The sequence below is a fragment of the Diadema setosum genome, chromosome 20 (genome assembly GCF_964275005.1).
Source record: "Diadema setosum chromosome 20, eeDiaSeto1, whole genome shotgun sequence".
In the NCBI taxonomy this organism is placed as follows: domain Eukaryota; kingdom Metazoa; phylum Echinodermata; class Echinoidea; order Diadematoida; family Diadematidae; genus Diadema; species Diadema setosum.
This window is the reverse complement of record NC_092704.1, coordinates 15,558,807-15,574,305: the sequence shown is the minus strand read 5'-3', so window position 1 is coordinate 15,574,305 and position 15,499 is coordinate 15,558,807. Positions and strand designations below refer to the sequence as shown.

The 15,499-nt window shown below is 40.5% G+C and overlaps 1 protein-coding gene across 6 annotated transcripts in view; it reads left to right on the top strand.

The window, feature by feature from the left end:
- Positions 1 to 15,236, top strand: part of LOC140243716 (RNA-binding motif, single-stranded-interacting protein 2-like) — a 540,753-nt gene extending 525,517 nt beyond the window's left edge. For 2 of the 6 annotated variants that reach the window (XM_072323376.1, XM_072323377.1), the window contains exons 9-15: positions 7,326 to 7,387; positions 7,849 to 8,008; positions 9,993 to 10,143; positions 11,100 to 11,228; positions 12,305 to 12,385; positions 13,780 to 13,891; positions 15,223 to 15,236. In XM_072323376.1, coding sequence (XP_072179477.1) covers positions 7,326 to 7,387; positions 7,849 to 8,008; positions 9,993 to 10,143; positions 11,100 to 11,228; positions 12,305 to 12,385; positions 13,780 to 13,848 — 652 coding nt within the window. In that variant the 3' untranslated portion in view covers positions 13,849 to 13,891; positions 15,223 to 15,236. The remainder of the gene's footprint in view (positions 1 to 7,325; positions 7,388 to 7,848; positions 8,009 to 9,992; positions 10,144 to 11,099; positions 11,229 to 12,304; positions 12,386 to 13,779; positions 13,892 to 15,222) is intronic. The other 4 variants (XM_072323379.1, XM_072323381.1, XM_072323378.1 and 1 more) reach the window with 4 other exon arrangements.
- Positions 15,237 to 15,499: the final 263 nt, after the last annotated feature.

Genomic DNA, 15,499 nt, shown 5'->3' with positions numbered 1-15,499 from the left:
ATTCCTAATTTATTTAGGTTTGTTTGATAATTGTGATAAGAAAATTTAAGGTAATCATATGCAGAGATGCCAACTGATATTTTTTTTGAAATATTTTCAAAGAAAACACTGTTTTTCCCATATTGTATTACTGTATCATATGTCTATTGCAGAAAATGTGCAATTGCTGTTTTTCCACCAAAATATGCCTATTCAGCCTTCAGAATAATGCAGTGATATTTACAATGCTGGCATCCCTACAGATGCAAATTAAATATGGTATCTTTTTCTTTCTTTCTTTTTTTTTGGGGGGGGGGGGGGGAAGGGGGCAGTTGGATGGGATGAAGATAACCAGCCATTGATATTATAGCTTGGTATAGGCAGATTCCATTTATTTGGTATTTCTGAAGAGTAAATGGCATAAACAAAATACAATCGAGATAAATCTGACAGATAAGTCCACTTGAAATACAAATTAGGAATGCAAGTATGAGAAAACAGCAAGGGGGAGGAAGATAAAGAGGGAAAATGCTTTTTAGTTTTTATTCATTGGAGAACCAATGTAATGCCAGCCTCTTAAAGAGGATGGCTAGTAACTGATCATTGGGAATCAGTGGGAATGCTGGAGGATGATTGTTCCAATCCTTGTGGGATTCATTTAAGAGTACATTATATGTCTATTGTTGTGTGAAAATTATTTGCTTCAGAATGGTCTCATATTCACGTAATGTGCAGTTTAATGTTTCCAGGTTAGCGTGCCTGATCAGTGACGGGGCATTAATCTGCACATTACTTGAATATGAGACCGTTCTGAAGCAAATAATTTTCACACAACAATAGATATATAATGTACTCTTAAATGAATCCCACAAGGATTGGAACAATTATCCCTCAGCATTCCCACTGATCGGTTACTAGCCATCCCCTTTAACTTACAAGCAGACATACATGGGAAGAAATGAGCAAGGGCAGAGCGTGGTTCGTAGGTACTCATTGTATGTGAGAGCAGATTAATGGCATGGGTCAGAGTGAATGAGAAGAGTTTGCAAAACACATTTTCACTTCGGATCAGAACGTCAAGAGCAGGCTCTGCTCCATTTCCTCCTCAGTTCCGTCTTGATCGTCCCAAATGTCGCGGGGAAGAGAAGCGGGAACGTGAGATACAGGGAAGGAAACAGAACTGGAGTGTCGCTTTGTGATGTGTGGGCTGCTTCAATTAGAGCATTGCGTACACCAGCCCCCCTTCTTCTTCTTCAGCTCTCCTTATTCTCCGGCCCGTGTTTTTTAATCTCGCACCAATCCGTCTCATTACATTCAATTTCCTTCCCCCCACCAATACGCCGGTGTCTGCCGCGGTGCTCTCCCACCCGCCTCAACCGTCCTGACGTCGACCAATAATCGAACGCCCCGACTGCATTCCGGCTCTTATTTACGTGCACGAAAACATTCGAGAAGTGGGAGGAGCCCTCTTGATATAACTGGAATGCGATCCCCGGACTTGTTGGGGTTCTTGCCCCCATTTTCTTTTTCTTTTTTTCATTCTTTCTCTTCCTCTCTCTTTGTCTTGGTCTCTTTTTCTTATCTCTCTCTCCTTCTCCTCTTTCTCTTTTTCTCCATGTCTCCTCTAGTGAAGAAACAACATTTGATAAGTGTTGACTGACCTGTTACTGCTCAGGTTGAGTTCATACGGGGTTAGGTGCACGTGTGTCTACTTTCTGAGTACCGTAGCTGAAACAGTCCCAAAGAGCTAGGATGCTAGCCGATCTAATGGCTATTAACTGTCAAAGGAGAACTTTTCAAGGCCGTAATGATCACCTGTCATGTCCTTGGAAATCTATTTTGTCATACGTAGACTCATATTTAGAATGGCAATTAAGAGTTGATGTCTATTATTTGTCTATTGGCAGATGAGAATGCTATCACTCAAAAGCCAGTTTCGATCATATCGAGACATGAAGAGCAGTTTTGTCTCTTGATTGAATCAATTTCTCTTTAAATAGATAATTAGTAGTTACATGTAGGTCCTAATTAGTAGTAGATAGAACATTTATTTTGCCTTGATGATGGTAAACCTTTTGTCTAGATATGGTTACTTTAACAGAAGAGGGCTCACTTCAAAGTTGCTTTAAAAAGTTGGGGATGAAAAGGAATGGCAATGTGCACATACAGCAATGTTATCATTATTAATGTTCTGACTGTTTAATTTTCTCAGCCCTAAGCACATCAGAATGCTTTGACATTTTAAACAAACATATTGCCAAAGATAAAAACAGAGATGAATGAAAGGAATTTTTGGTGTCTGATGCAAGTCATCCTCAAGGTGATGTTGATAGTGAATTCATGGATTATTCTACCTTGCTACCTCTCGACAAGTATATTTATATGCATGTTCTCATTTAAACTTTGTTGTAAGTTTCCTGTACCTGTAGAAAACATTCCAACCTCTTGGTGTTTGGCTTCACCCCTCCACGCCCCACACACTCTCCACCCCCGCTCACCCCACCACAAACACTACCAGCCTGTTGACTCCAATACACTCCCGCAGGGCTCCCGTACCCTCCTGTCGCGCTGCGAACGCAAATGCTGCGGGGCAAAGCATGTCAAACTAGCAGCCGATTAAGGGAGGGTAGTGTCTGAAATCGTGTCAGACCAAACGCACTCCTACCCAACCTAATCTTACAGGAGAAGATGAAAAGGAAGAAAAGGAGAAGAAGATGATGATGAAGAGACAAAAATGGGGGAGCCAGTTACTGGGCCTTGGATTACCCTTGGCTTTGATTCTGGCAGATCGGACACCAATGAGGCAGGAGAATAGGGGGGCTTCTGTCCTACCTGGGCACAAAATTCTTACCCAAGATATTTACATTCATGGTCACATTCCTTGGGCTACGAGGCTCCGACGTGCAAACATCGATTGCGATTGCCGCCAAGAACGTCTCTCTCTTTCTCTCCCTCTCTCTCTCTGTGTCTTCTCATTCTCTCTCTCCCTCTCCCTCTCTCTTTTGATCCTGAAGTTTGGTTTCACAACGGATGCCATTGACGAGAGAACGGCGTTACTTGCTCTTTCACCCCCGTCATTTAAACCCGGACATTAAAACCCCTCTCCTCCTTGATTTGGTTTCCAATGTCGGTGCCCGGTGATAAAAACCGAGATACTGGTTTTTCCTTCCAAGTCAGCATGTTAGTCTAATGTGGTGCTCCAGCGGCGTTCTGTATCTCTTGATTTCAGTGTCGCAGTAGGTCAACGAGCAGTTTTGAGAAAGTACTCCCTCTTCCTGCCCTTCAGATTATCCAAACTTACAAAAGCTGTGAATATTGCTCTTGTCCGAGGGTCAGAGAGTATGTATCAGTGGTCGTCGTGAAGCAGACAAGATGGAGGCAACCTTAAAGGCATAATTTACCATTTGCAGATGAAACAAAAACCCAGCATTAGTGCTTCAAAATAGTTCTAAAATGTGAGTTAGGGATAGAAACAACCAATGTAAAAATTTGAATCAGTATAATCGATGTCAAGTATTGTTAAATATACAAAATGTGAACAATAGTTATAATAAAAATGTTTCCAGACTAAACCGTCTGCTGTTATGGTTTAATGAGAAAAATGGTGATATCTCCTTATATTTTAGGCTTTATTGCTAACATTTTATATGGTAGGATGTTTTGTGATTCAATGGACCTACACATATGCATCAGATGTGATATCTTGAACATTTTTTTAAATCACTGCTCCCAAAAGTAAACAGGACCTTTAACCCTTTCTGTCCCAGGATCTTTGAACAGTGTGAATAGTGCTAGGAGTTTTTTTTTTGTGTGTGCTAATATCCACTCAAAGCATACCAAGGATTAACAGGTGTATATCCACACAACCTTGATAGGAATAGGATATTTTAGGCTGAGATGGGAGATTCAGATTTTAACTTTTTGTGAGATAATTAGGAACCACTTTTGTGAAAGTAGAATAAAGAGCATACAATTCCGGGAGGAATTCATTTTTTTTTTTTTTTTTTTTTTTTTTTTTGATGAAAATTGGTTTTGAAATGGCTGAGATCTCCAAAAGCGAAGGAAAACAAAACGGTCGTAATAAAAGCTGGGTCCTACCTTTTATTAGGACCTCTTTGTCTTTGGATATCTCGGCCATTTCAAAACCAATTTTCATCAAATAAACTCTGAATTCCTCTTAAATTTGTAAGCTCTTTCATATTTCATAAGAGGTTTCTCATCCCACAAAAAAAGTTGGAAACCTGAAGCCCCATCTCAACTTAAACTATGGTATCCCTTTAAAATGCTTCACAGACCAGGTTCACTATGCAGTTGCACATACATTTTGATTTGTTGTTATGTCAAATTCATCTTCAAAATTTATTACCCTCTGTATAGTATCAATTTCATTCCTCATGCCTTTCTTTATGGAGGGGATATGGTGGCATTGATAGACCCAGGGAGATTTGGTATTTGAAAAAGTATTTCATGTGGTTTTTTTTTTAACTCAGTTATTGCCATGAGTGTCATAATGGCATACATTGTTGATGGCAGTTAGAGATGGCGGATAGAAGTGGGTTAGTACACAACTTAATCATCTAGTATATTTATTTGAGGGAGGAGAATGATTTTAAAAAGCACTTTATGAAAAGTCACTATTGTTGTTTGTAACAGATTTAAGAATTAGATATTTGGTGAGTTTTATTATATTTGCACCTGTTTCACTTTTGCCCTCTTGATTAGTTCGCAGAAAGGTAATTTTGCTAATTGCAGTGTTACAGGTTGTAAGCCTCTCTTGAGTGAAAATTTCAGCAGAACTTTGAATGTCAGGCCTGTTTCTCTTTCACTTTGGGGGGGGGGGGGGGATGCATGTCACAAATAAACTCCCCCAAATTAGGAGGATTCAGACAGATTTAATGTCTTACGTCCATTCCAAAGTCTTCCAGCTCGGGATGAATCAGGCATTTCTGGGCTTTTGACAGATGAATTGATGCTGTGAAATCCATAGAGGCATCCTTTCAGAACGAGAGGTCCGAGAGATGTACAGGGATAACAACAAACTAGAAATAGAAAGATTGGAAGCTCTTGCTCTTTGACAGTTTTAGAAATCATAAACAGAAGATTAGCTTATGCATTTGCGCTGCAGATTTGTTGAATATCCTACAACAGAATGAACCTTTGGCTGGAGACTAAATCGCCCTGGGTTGAATTGAAATGCCATGTCATGTGACAGGGTCTCCCTCAAAAGGGACTTTACAACAACAGCAAAAACAACGAAACAACGACCTGGTTTCTAGTCTCTCTCAGAGGCTTTTCCATAATCTCTCATTGACTTGGATAGTCACTCTTCTTCCTGTGTGGTTTGTGGTCTTGTCTCTATGAGGAGATCAATGATTTATCCCTGGTAGTTTCTTACTTTTTTGGTGAAATTTTTTTGACAAGAGTTTTTTTGACATGTGGATTATCGTGCTTGTGTATTTTAGGCCTGTTTATATATCAGGCAAATTCATGAATATTCACTTTTGCAGCACTGTAACAATTGGAGTAAGTCTGGCTTGACTTGAAGACAGAAATTGGAAATGCAGACACTTTCTGGCAGTAGAGATGCTATATCTTACATGTTCATAGCAAGGAGATTTTCAAGTTTGAGCTTGCTTGCAGATTTCTGGATGGTGACCATTTATGTTAATACTGCCCCCTAAAGTTGATGTGCAGAGAGGGAAAGTTTTTTTTTTTTTAAGTTCATCTATTTCAGTTAAAAGTCCAATTTTCAAAGGGGTGAAGGTTGATCCAATATAGTTGATGAGATGAGTTGAATAATGTGGAATACAATAAGTATTTGGTTTGGGGAGTTGCACATATTTCCCAGTCATTAGTGACCTCTATGATATGCTGTCTTCTTTGAAAATGTTCTAGACGCTGAAAATTGAATTCTTCCTTGACAGAAAGCTATTTAGGGGCCAGTAATCCTGTATGAAGTGTCATGCACACCCTGTTTTGTTTGATGTCATTTGGGAATATCTGTGAAGGAATTCAAACGTCAATAAAATTTGTCAGCTCAAGTTCATGCAGTGGACCCATGGTTGCCCTCACATAAGCATATTGTCACATTTACCAGATGTTGGTGCTGAATCATCACTGAGAGTACAGGAATATAAATTGTTTCGACGTACAGCAACATTACACTTACCTTGTCATTATTGTTAACTTTGTTGCTGTTGTTGGGGTTGCTGTTTTTGTTGCTGTGGTTGTAGGTGTTGTTGTTTTTGTTACTGCTGCTGCTGCTGTCTTTTTTTTTTTGTCTCTTGTTTGTTTGTTTTTTAATGAAGACGTGTGACATGCCAGATGGGGTTTATGAGGCATTACCTCATCTTGCCTTCCATGCTACAAGGCAGTTTGAACCCGATATTGAGTCAAACGAAATCAGCAGACTCCAGACCCTGAAGTACGCTGCTAGATTAGGCATTTTCAGGCGTGCTATCCAGTTTCTGTAATGGTGTTTGAAAATCCTTGAGAGTCACATCTTCACCACCTTGAGTTGCAGGGCGATGAGTGTCTGATCTGGGAAATTAGCCCTTAATTGGTCTTGAAACTAGCCTAAACACCCCTTCTTCCTTTAATATATAAAGAAAAGAGAAAACAAAAGGGTTTTTGTCGAAGTAGCTGTAGTCAGGCAATTTCGTTTTGAAAGGGGAACACCCTGAGAAGATTTCCAGATAGTGGTCAATTGAGTGCAACATTAGGAGTATCTCCCCAACAATAATGTGATCTTTGGTATTAAATGAGGAAGGATGTTACAGGGTTTCTGAATGTCATTTGCACTCAGCCGCTGTTTCTTTCTAGCTTTATTTTCTGGTCTTGCTTTCTGTCCGATCCTTTTCCTTGCAATATCGTCTTCCTTCTGGTAATCTGATGTCTTGTTACACAAAAAGATAAACGATCAAAAGGAGAGCTAGTGCATCCTTTCCTCAATTAGTCAGCCTACTGGCCTCTTTGCAAAGATTTTATTGTAGCCTGTGCCAAGTTTTTACCACACTGTAATTTGCACTCACACATTGCTCTTTTTACTTGGCTCACTCGTGAACATTTCATGTTGGCTGGTGCAGATAAATTTAGAGATATCATGTTATTGGTAATGCTTGTGGCTGATATAGACAAGATATATTTTGTTTCCTGGTATTTTAGTTACATTATGTTACTGTGATAACATTTTAATACTTTTTAAAGAAGTTAACCATCACTTTCTACACCTTTGCTTGAACTATGTAGCGTAAAGGGTGCTTGATTGTATGTCTGCATGAATTTTGTTGATTTTTTTTGTGTGAGCTTACGATCCATTATTTTTCTTTTCCTCACTCTCCTTCCAGGATGGAATCCAAAGAGAAATGTGAGGAAGTCATTCGGCGATTCAACGGTGTCACATTAGACAGTAAGTCATCTTCTTTTACACTGACACTATTTGTCCAACAAATTCAGATGATATTAGATGATCAGCATTCTTAAGAATAAGTCATTGGTTGATACTCATTTAACAAGTGGTCCCTCCCCACTGTATCTAAGCAGAGAATGTCTAAGCTTTAACCCTTTCTTTGCAAGATTCTTAGATTCCCATACACATTGTAAATGATCCCGTAGGTTCCTGTAGCCAAGCATTAACTGCTATCAATTATTGTTTGTTCATTGCTGTAGCATAGAAGATCATTAGAGTAAAGTGTGAGAAAATTGAGTTATACATTGTAGCAGCATCTATTTCATTGGCATCATCATATTCATGATTCTTTTTCCTTAAGCTGGAAATAATGTATTCTCTTTTCAACCTGTGCTAAATGTTTTGTACGAGTTCGCTAAAAGTGTGTTTATTGCTTGTGCCCCCTTTCCCCGCCCATGCAGCGAGCCAGCAGGAACCACTACTATGCAAGTTCGCCGACGGCGGCGTCAAAAAGCGCAACCAGATCAACAAGCAGCAACGAGGGCAGCAGACTGCCACCAACTGGATGGGAGCGAGACAGGAGACGGGACTCACGTACGAGAGTTTATACGCCCGCAACGGGTGAGGATGGGGGTCTTGCTGCAGCCCAGAGATGCAGCAACTAGAAATATCAAATACACAAGGGCTTCATTTTTCATCCTAGGGTCATTGGAAATTGTATGACACTCACTAGAGCCCTAAGTTCAGTCTTGCCCTTGAACTAATTTTCTTATTGTTTATAAGGAATATTTCTTTGAAAAATTGAATTGTTGAATGATGAAGTAGGTGCTTTTTATAGCACATGTTTGATTATCTATGATTTATGCATTTTTTTTTTCATAGGAGTATTCAGCCATTTTAGGTCACTGGGAATTGTGTCTCTCTATGACCTCTCTGCTGTCATGTGAACTTTTCTGAGTATTTTCCATCAGTATCTATATTTGTGCTCAATGAAGGTGGTTTGGCAGTTCATTACTATTTAGATTTTGAAATCGCAAGGAGTGTTGTTCGCAAAGGGACAGGAGATACTTCAATCCCAACTCCCATCTGACTTTCAAGCTAGTCAGCAAAATACATGTACCATCCCTGGGTTTCTATTTCATTGTGTATAGGGATATCAGAAAACTGAGAAAGATGATAGAATCTTTTTTGAAGTGTCTTTTAGGGGAAATTTGTTTGGATTTTAGCTGACAAGGTACGTCAATTTTATGACATGTTATACACCTTTGTGCAATGTTTGATGCATGCACAAGTTATAACAGCTTACAATTGCAAATTGATTAGTATCATGAATTTGCATGGAGCCAAGATTGTCATTGCGATGTGTAATTCACACTCCGTTTGGCAATGACATGTGACCTTCTTTGCCGCGGCTCGGTGAAATGAATGCTGCCCTCTGGAATCATCTGCGAATAATTGACTTTATAATGGCGGGCAGAGAAGGTTTCGCAGGGGCAATGTATTGCTGTAGAGGCCATAGATACGTCAGAACAATCGTGACCATACCATTATGGTCGCTGCATGTCTTAATGGTGTGTCTTCCTTTCCGGTCACGTCGGCAAATGAAAGTCACCATGAGCACTGGTATTTGTGTGATAATGATTACCCGAAACTGTCAGATATCGCGACCCTTTAATGAATGATGCAGTGGCCCGTGTGATTAGATCCTTGACCCACTTCAGGCGTATGGAAAGTTCTTGCGTGCAGCATTTATCTCCCAACATGCCAGCTCGCATTTCAGCCATGTGAAAGTGTTAGATAAGGAGTGTGTTTCACTTTGACAGACAGCATATTAGAATAGCATCAGCAACAACAAAACTTTTGAGTTGCATAAGTGGTCTGCTGTATGAATTTAACTTTTTATTTCCTTTTTATATTTACCTGCACTGCAGTGGCTATTTAAATCATTGTAACCTTTAGAACTGAGAGACTTTATACAATGGAGCTCTCTTTTTAAAGTGTTTTGTGTCTTTCATTTCTACAGGTTTGTGTTTTCTTTTTTAATCGTTCACTCCTGAGTCTATTCTTGGTGTGATTAGACAGAATACCGCAAATGGTTTTCCATGGATATCTTAGTACTGGTATCAGCAGAGTGGTGAAACTATCCAGTAGGCAAAAATACACTGTTATTACAGATGAATCAAATGAATAGTCATTATCCATAATTCACTCCATCAATGAAAAAATGATTTAACATCAATGAAATACAAAAGAGGGCATTGATTCCTTCAGTAATCAAATTTGCAATGCTACAGGAGTTGACTTCCAATGAATATTAGCTGGAGCCCATGTCAAGTTTCCTTCTGATTTCTTAATAATGTGTGTTCAATTCAAGGACATAAACAGTGATGGATAGAGTTACACATAAAGTGGAGTCTAGTAAAAAGGAGTGATACTGAAAATGTCGTTATTATACTTGATTCACATGACTTGATTGTGAAAGAGATGTAATTGATATGAACATAAAGAGCTATGCTTCCTCATTAGCCAACGTGGATGTGATTGTATGGGACCATTAAACATATGAAACTCACTTTCATTTTCTCATGTATCAATTTCTGACCAGGGTGCCTAACGTGATGCCCCATCAGCTGAGCGCTGCCGCCTACAACCTAGGGGGCGCTGTTACATACACCGGCCTGCCGGCAGTCAGCACCCAGCAGTGGATTCAGCCCACCTCCCAATACATCGTGCAGCCACAGATCACGCCAGTCACAGTAAGACTGCCCTCTATTGACAAGCCTTTGTCACACACTCTCCAGAAACAGCAATGATTTAATGTAGCCCAAGACAAGTACATGTACAACTGTCGATGTATTTGTTTGACTGCAAAAATTCACCTTTCTACTCGTAGATGCCTGCTGTCATTTAAACATGAATGAAAACAAATTTTTAAAGAGTCATTGTGCCATGCTAAAAGCTATAAAGCCTCTACAGTGTCACAGATCTCTGCAATGATAGATAAGATGCAAGTTTAGGGTTTGGTTTTCGAGATGTAAAAATTTATGATATTTCAAAAAGTTTTTCACCCTCCCAAAACTACCATTTCATAATGCCATTTATCTTGTTTATGAATAACTGACCACCAGTAATGGCATAGTTTAGAACAAAATAGAAACAAAAACAACATAATGGGGGGGGGGGGGGTTTGTACGCAATGAGAAGTTCCTATATATTAAAGGTCTTTAAACATTTTCCCCAAACAGCCTGCATTGTCCATCGCCCCAGACCAACCAAGTCTCCCTAGACTTTGATACCAATTCATATCCTGATCAGAGAATAAAAAAGTCTCCCTGACTTTGGTTATGAAAGTTGACCATTGAGAAATATATTACACACAAGTATCTCTCTGATTGCTCTTCAGAACCATCCTGGTTTTGATGTGTTAACATTGGCAACCCTACTTAAAAGTCAGGATGTTGTCATGCATTTTAATTTTGCAAATTTCGCAAGAGCAAAGATTCACAAAATTCAAGTTCTTGTCTACACTATATGCATTGAATGCCAGGAGCAATTCTCAAAAATTTTATACAGTGAAAAAGACCTTCAGGTCCAATTTGCACAAATTTCATTCCATGAAAATATCTTGCTTTAAAGTATTACCCCCGAGGCTGTTCCTTCATCCATCTTGATTCTATATCTCTTTTTTTTTTTCAACTTTCCCACCTAACAGCAGCAGTCAGCAGTCTACGGAGGGTCAGCAGGCCTTGAGCCCAGCATGGCAGGCATGGCCAGCGGTCACCCGATGGTTCCCGCCGGCCTGTCCACTCAGCTCGGCCAACTCCAGCTAGCTTCAGCATCAGTAAGTTTGATGGCAGAGCATTTTTTTTTTTTTTTGCTTATTTGTTTCTCTCAAAATCTGTCAAATGCTTGTTTGTTTAATATGTAAAAAGGGTTTATTCTGTTACCATAAGAATAAGAAGGCATCTAAACTATATTACGTGTAATTAGATTTTACGAGATATTAGACATGAATTAGCCAATGTGCATAACACCGATCATGGACTGAGATATTTAGTGCGGCGTTGTGTACTTGATCGTGGATGCGGCATCTGTCAGATTGTAGTACCATGCTTGCCAACTAGTAAGATTTTATCAGATTCAGTAAGATTTTTTACGTTAAAAATAGCAAAATCAGATTTTCTGTCAGAGAAATCAGATTTTTAAAAAATATTTGGATATACCTTTCATGTGTATTTTCTGAAGATTTGACCGAAAGTAAGATTTTTAACTTTAGTTTGCATATAAAATAAGATTTTTGCAATCCACGAGTAAGATATTTCATCTTGAAATGTTGGCAGGTATGTAGTACTCATAGTGTACGAACACAATGACATGTATATAAGGGATAAGTAGGAAGAGTCAATATGGGCACTCACAGATCTTCCTTCTTTTCTGTTTTTTGTTTTGAAGTATTTGATAATGATTGGTAACCATTTTTTGTTTTTTTGTTGAATACTGTATACGCCATATATTTCGCGAGTCTAAATTTTCGCGAATCGGGAACTCCCGACGATTTCGCGAGTTGTTAAATTTGCGATCGTGGAGTCGTGTACTGAACGGACAAATGTACATGCATATGTCAGGATCGGAATTCATATTTTCGCGTGTCTTTAATTTCGTGAATAGCACCCGACTCGCAGAATTCGCGAAAATAAAAACCTCGCGAAATATTCGGCGTATACAGTAACCAGAGGTTCGTTTTTTCATAATATAACAGACCCTGGCAGCACAACCCATTTCATTGTTGTTGTTGTTATTCTATTAAGAAGCATTATGAAACACTACTTTTAGAATTAACCTGGCTGTTACCAATGATTGATAACAAGTAAGTTTGATGCATCCTTTCCTCTTTATTTCCATCTTCTCAACACCCAGCAGCAGTATGTGCAGGCCAACCCGTACGCCCATCTAGGTCATGCTTACGGCACACAGCTCCTACACCCGGTAACTGTCGACGTGAGTAGACTTTTCACACGAAAAAGTCTATCCGTTGCTTTCTACTTTTGTAGTTTGTAGACAATTTATTTAGAGGGAAATATTAAAAGTTGAAAAATAGTCTGAAAAGAAAACAAAAGTTTTGCAAGCACAACAACAAAATTCTGATGAAAAATTGATAGAAATTCGGGAAGCTATGAAATTGTGAAGTTTTGCTGATTTTCAGTTCTTGAACAGTCAATATGAATATGCAAATGAATGAGCTGATGATATCATCACCTCATATCTGGTCATGCACACAAAAAAATGCAAAAGAAAATTACATTCTTCTGATGTAAAGTATAAGACATAATGCTTTTCCTCACCAAATAATTTCAAAATAATAATCAGTCAGATACATTAGGTTTTGAAATGGTAGGAAATTTCCACCGTTGTGCTTAGTAAGATTTTTACTCTTGTTTTCAGACAAACTTTAATCTGGCCTATAATTTCCCTTTAAATTGAAGAATTTGATTATAGTGAGAGCCAGAAAGACGATAGGCAATGATATTTTTTTTTTCTTCTATTCAATTCAAGGAGAATGCCTCCATGGGAACGGGATATTTTGGTTGGAAATTAATGACAGTAAAAAAAGTTCAGATTTTCATTTAAAGACTTGATTAGTCTTGGACAGATTTACTGCAAAATTATCGTTGCAGCATCCATAAATAACATTCATAGCAAACAAATGTATTATACAGATACTGAGTGCCTTTTGAAGCATTGTTAACATAATTGCCCCCAGGGATCTCATCTCCATAGGTCATAGCATCCTTTGGGACCATTATATCAACAATGACCCCAAAAAAGAGGTCCATGTCTGTTTTATGTACCAAATAGAAGTAAATCACTTTTTTATTCTTGGTTGAACATATTTATTGTGCCATGATATTATAAGAGTTAATTGCCATCTGCAATGTCATAGACATTTGCATCGAGATCGCATCGGTTATATGCATGTGTACATGTATATGGGTCACTCCTCTTGCTTTGGAAGCAAAGCATTTACAGTGCATATACGTATGTACCACTACGAATAAAAAGAGGGCGGTTTGGTACCATAGGGCAATTTTGGTACTATTTTGAAACAATTTAAGGCAACTGTTAAATTTATGCCCCCAGGTTTGACCAATCAGAACTTAGGATTCATGAATTGAAGTATAATACATACCGGTATTGTTTACATTGTCTTTGTGAGTCATTTGCTATACGTAAGTAGCCTCAGATGCTGGAGTGCCTTGATGGCAGTTATTATTCTGGGTACTTTTCATCAGGGATAATTATGACATTATGTGCACATTGAATGTTTTATAACTCTTGCATTCTCATTATGTCCCCTCCCCTCTTCCCCTCCCCTTGTTTCGTCTCTGTCCCAGGACCAAGTGGATGATCAGCAGACAGTGAGTGCCGCACAGCAGTATTATGCCTCCGCGGGGGCAAAGTGATGCGATGAACCCCACCCCCCAAGGAACCTCAGCCCTGTCAATGGTGAGTTCACAATGCCCCCTCCACCTTCCCATATCCTTTCCCCTCTCCCTTCTTCTGTCCTTATCCCTCACCGTTTCCTCCCCCACTCCCTATCTTTTCCTATCCATCTTCTCATATTGGCCCCCTCTCCTTCCCCAGCCGAACCCACCTTCCCCCATTCACATATTCCTCTCTCTTCCCTCCCCTATCCACCCCTTCTCGTATCCCATCCCCTTCCCCTATAACTCTCCTTCCACTTCCTATCCCTCCCCTCCCCTTGCTCTGTCCCTCCCCTCCCCCTCTCTCTCCCCTCCCCCTTGCTCTGTCCCTCCCCTCCCCTCCCCCTCTCCCTCCCCTCCCCCTTGCTCTGTCCCTCCCCTCCCCTCTCCCTCTCCCTCCCCCTCCCCTCCCCCTTGCTCTGTCCCTCCCCCTCTCCCTCTCCCTCCCCTCCCCTTGCTCTGTCCCTCCCCCTCTCCCTCTCCCTCCCCTCCCCCTTGCTCTGTCCCTCCCCTCCCCCTCTCCCTCTCCCTCCCCTCCCCCTTGCTCTGTCCCTCCCCCTCTCCCTCCACTCCCCCTTGCTCTGTCCCTCCCCTCCCCCTCCCCCTCTCCCTCCACTCCCCCTTGCTCTGTCCCTCCCTCCCCCTCTCCCTCTCCCTCCCCTCCCCCTTGCTGTCCCTCCCCTCCCCCTTGATCTGTCCCTCCCCTCCCCCTCTCCCTATCCCTCCCCTCCCCCTGCCCTACCCCTCACTCCCCCATCCCTTTCTTCCCCTTCCCCTAGTCTTCCCCACCACCTGTCCATCCACCTTCCCCTCCCCTTCCCCCCCCCCCCCGAAAAACTACACTTTCTGCTTGCATATTTGTTAAAACTGATGCATATTCCATCAATATCGTGCTTGACAAATATTGGCTAGATTGAAATGATTCTTGGGGTAGGGAGGGGAAAATTCTTTCCCTTTTTCTGATTGAAATTTGTGCTTTGTTTCATGGATGATAAACCATTGTAACTACCAGTATCCAAGCCTGCCCCTTTACCACCCCAACCACTGTGCAATAGTCCATTGATAAACCCGTTGAGAATGGTTTTGCTACAACATGTATTTCCCGTAGACACTTCCTCGAATATACTCGGGACTCGTCCTCAACGGGTTTTGGTCTGTCAGTACCAATGATAATCATTATTGTGCATTAAATGTCAGACCATACTAGATGCCTGCCTGAGAAGACTAATTGTGGAGTGTGTCGTTCATTTGCCTGTGATCTGTGACAGAAGCCTCAAACCCCACATCTTATCTCCTTCATGATTTTATTTTCTCTTTTTTATCTCCTTTTGCTGCATCTTTCTCTCCCTGCAGTGATCTGTGAAAAAATTGTCCTCAAGTGAGAGCTCTCCGTGTTGCTGTTGAACAAGAATACCTCGTAGGAAACGATAGATTCCAGAGGCTTCCCCAGCAGTTTCCTGTCTCCTCAATTCGGACATCTCAAAGAAAAAACAAAAAAAGAGCACACATGCGGTTGCTATGGAAACTGCAAGTGATGTACATTTCAGCATTCCACTCAGCTACATAACAGCGGAAGGAAAAAAAAAAATGATCAGAAGAAAAAGGACCCCCCCCCCCCCACTCCCCCAGG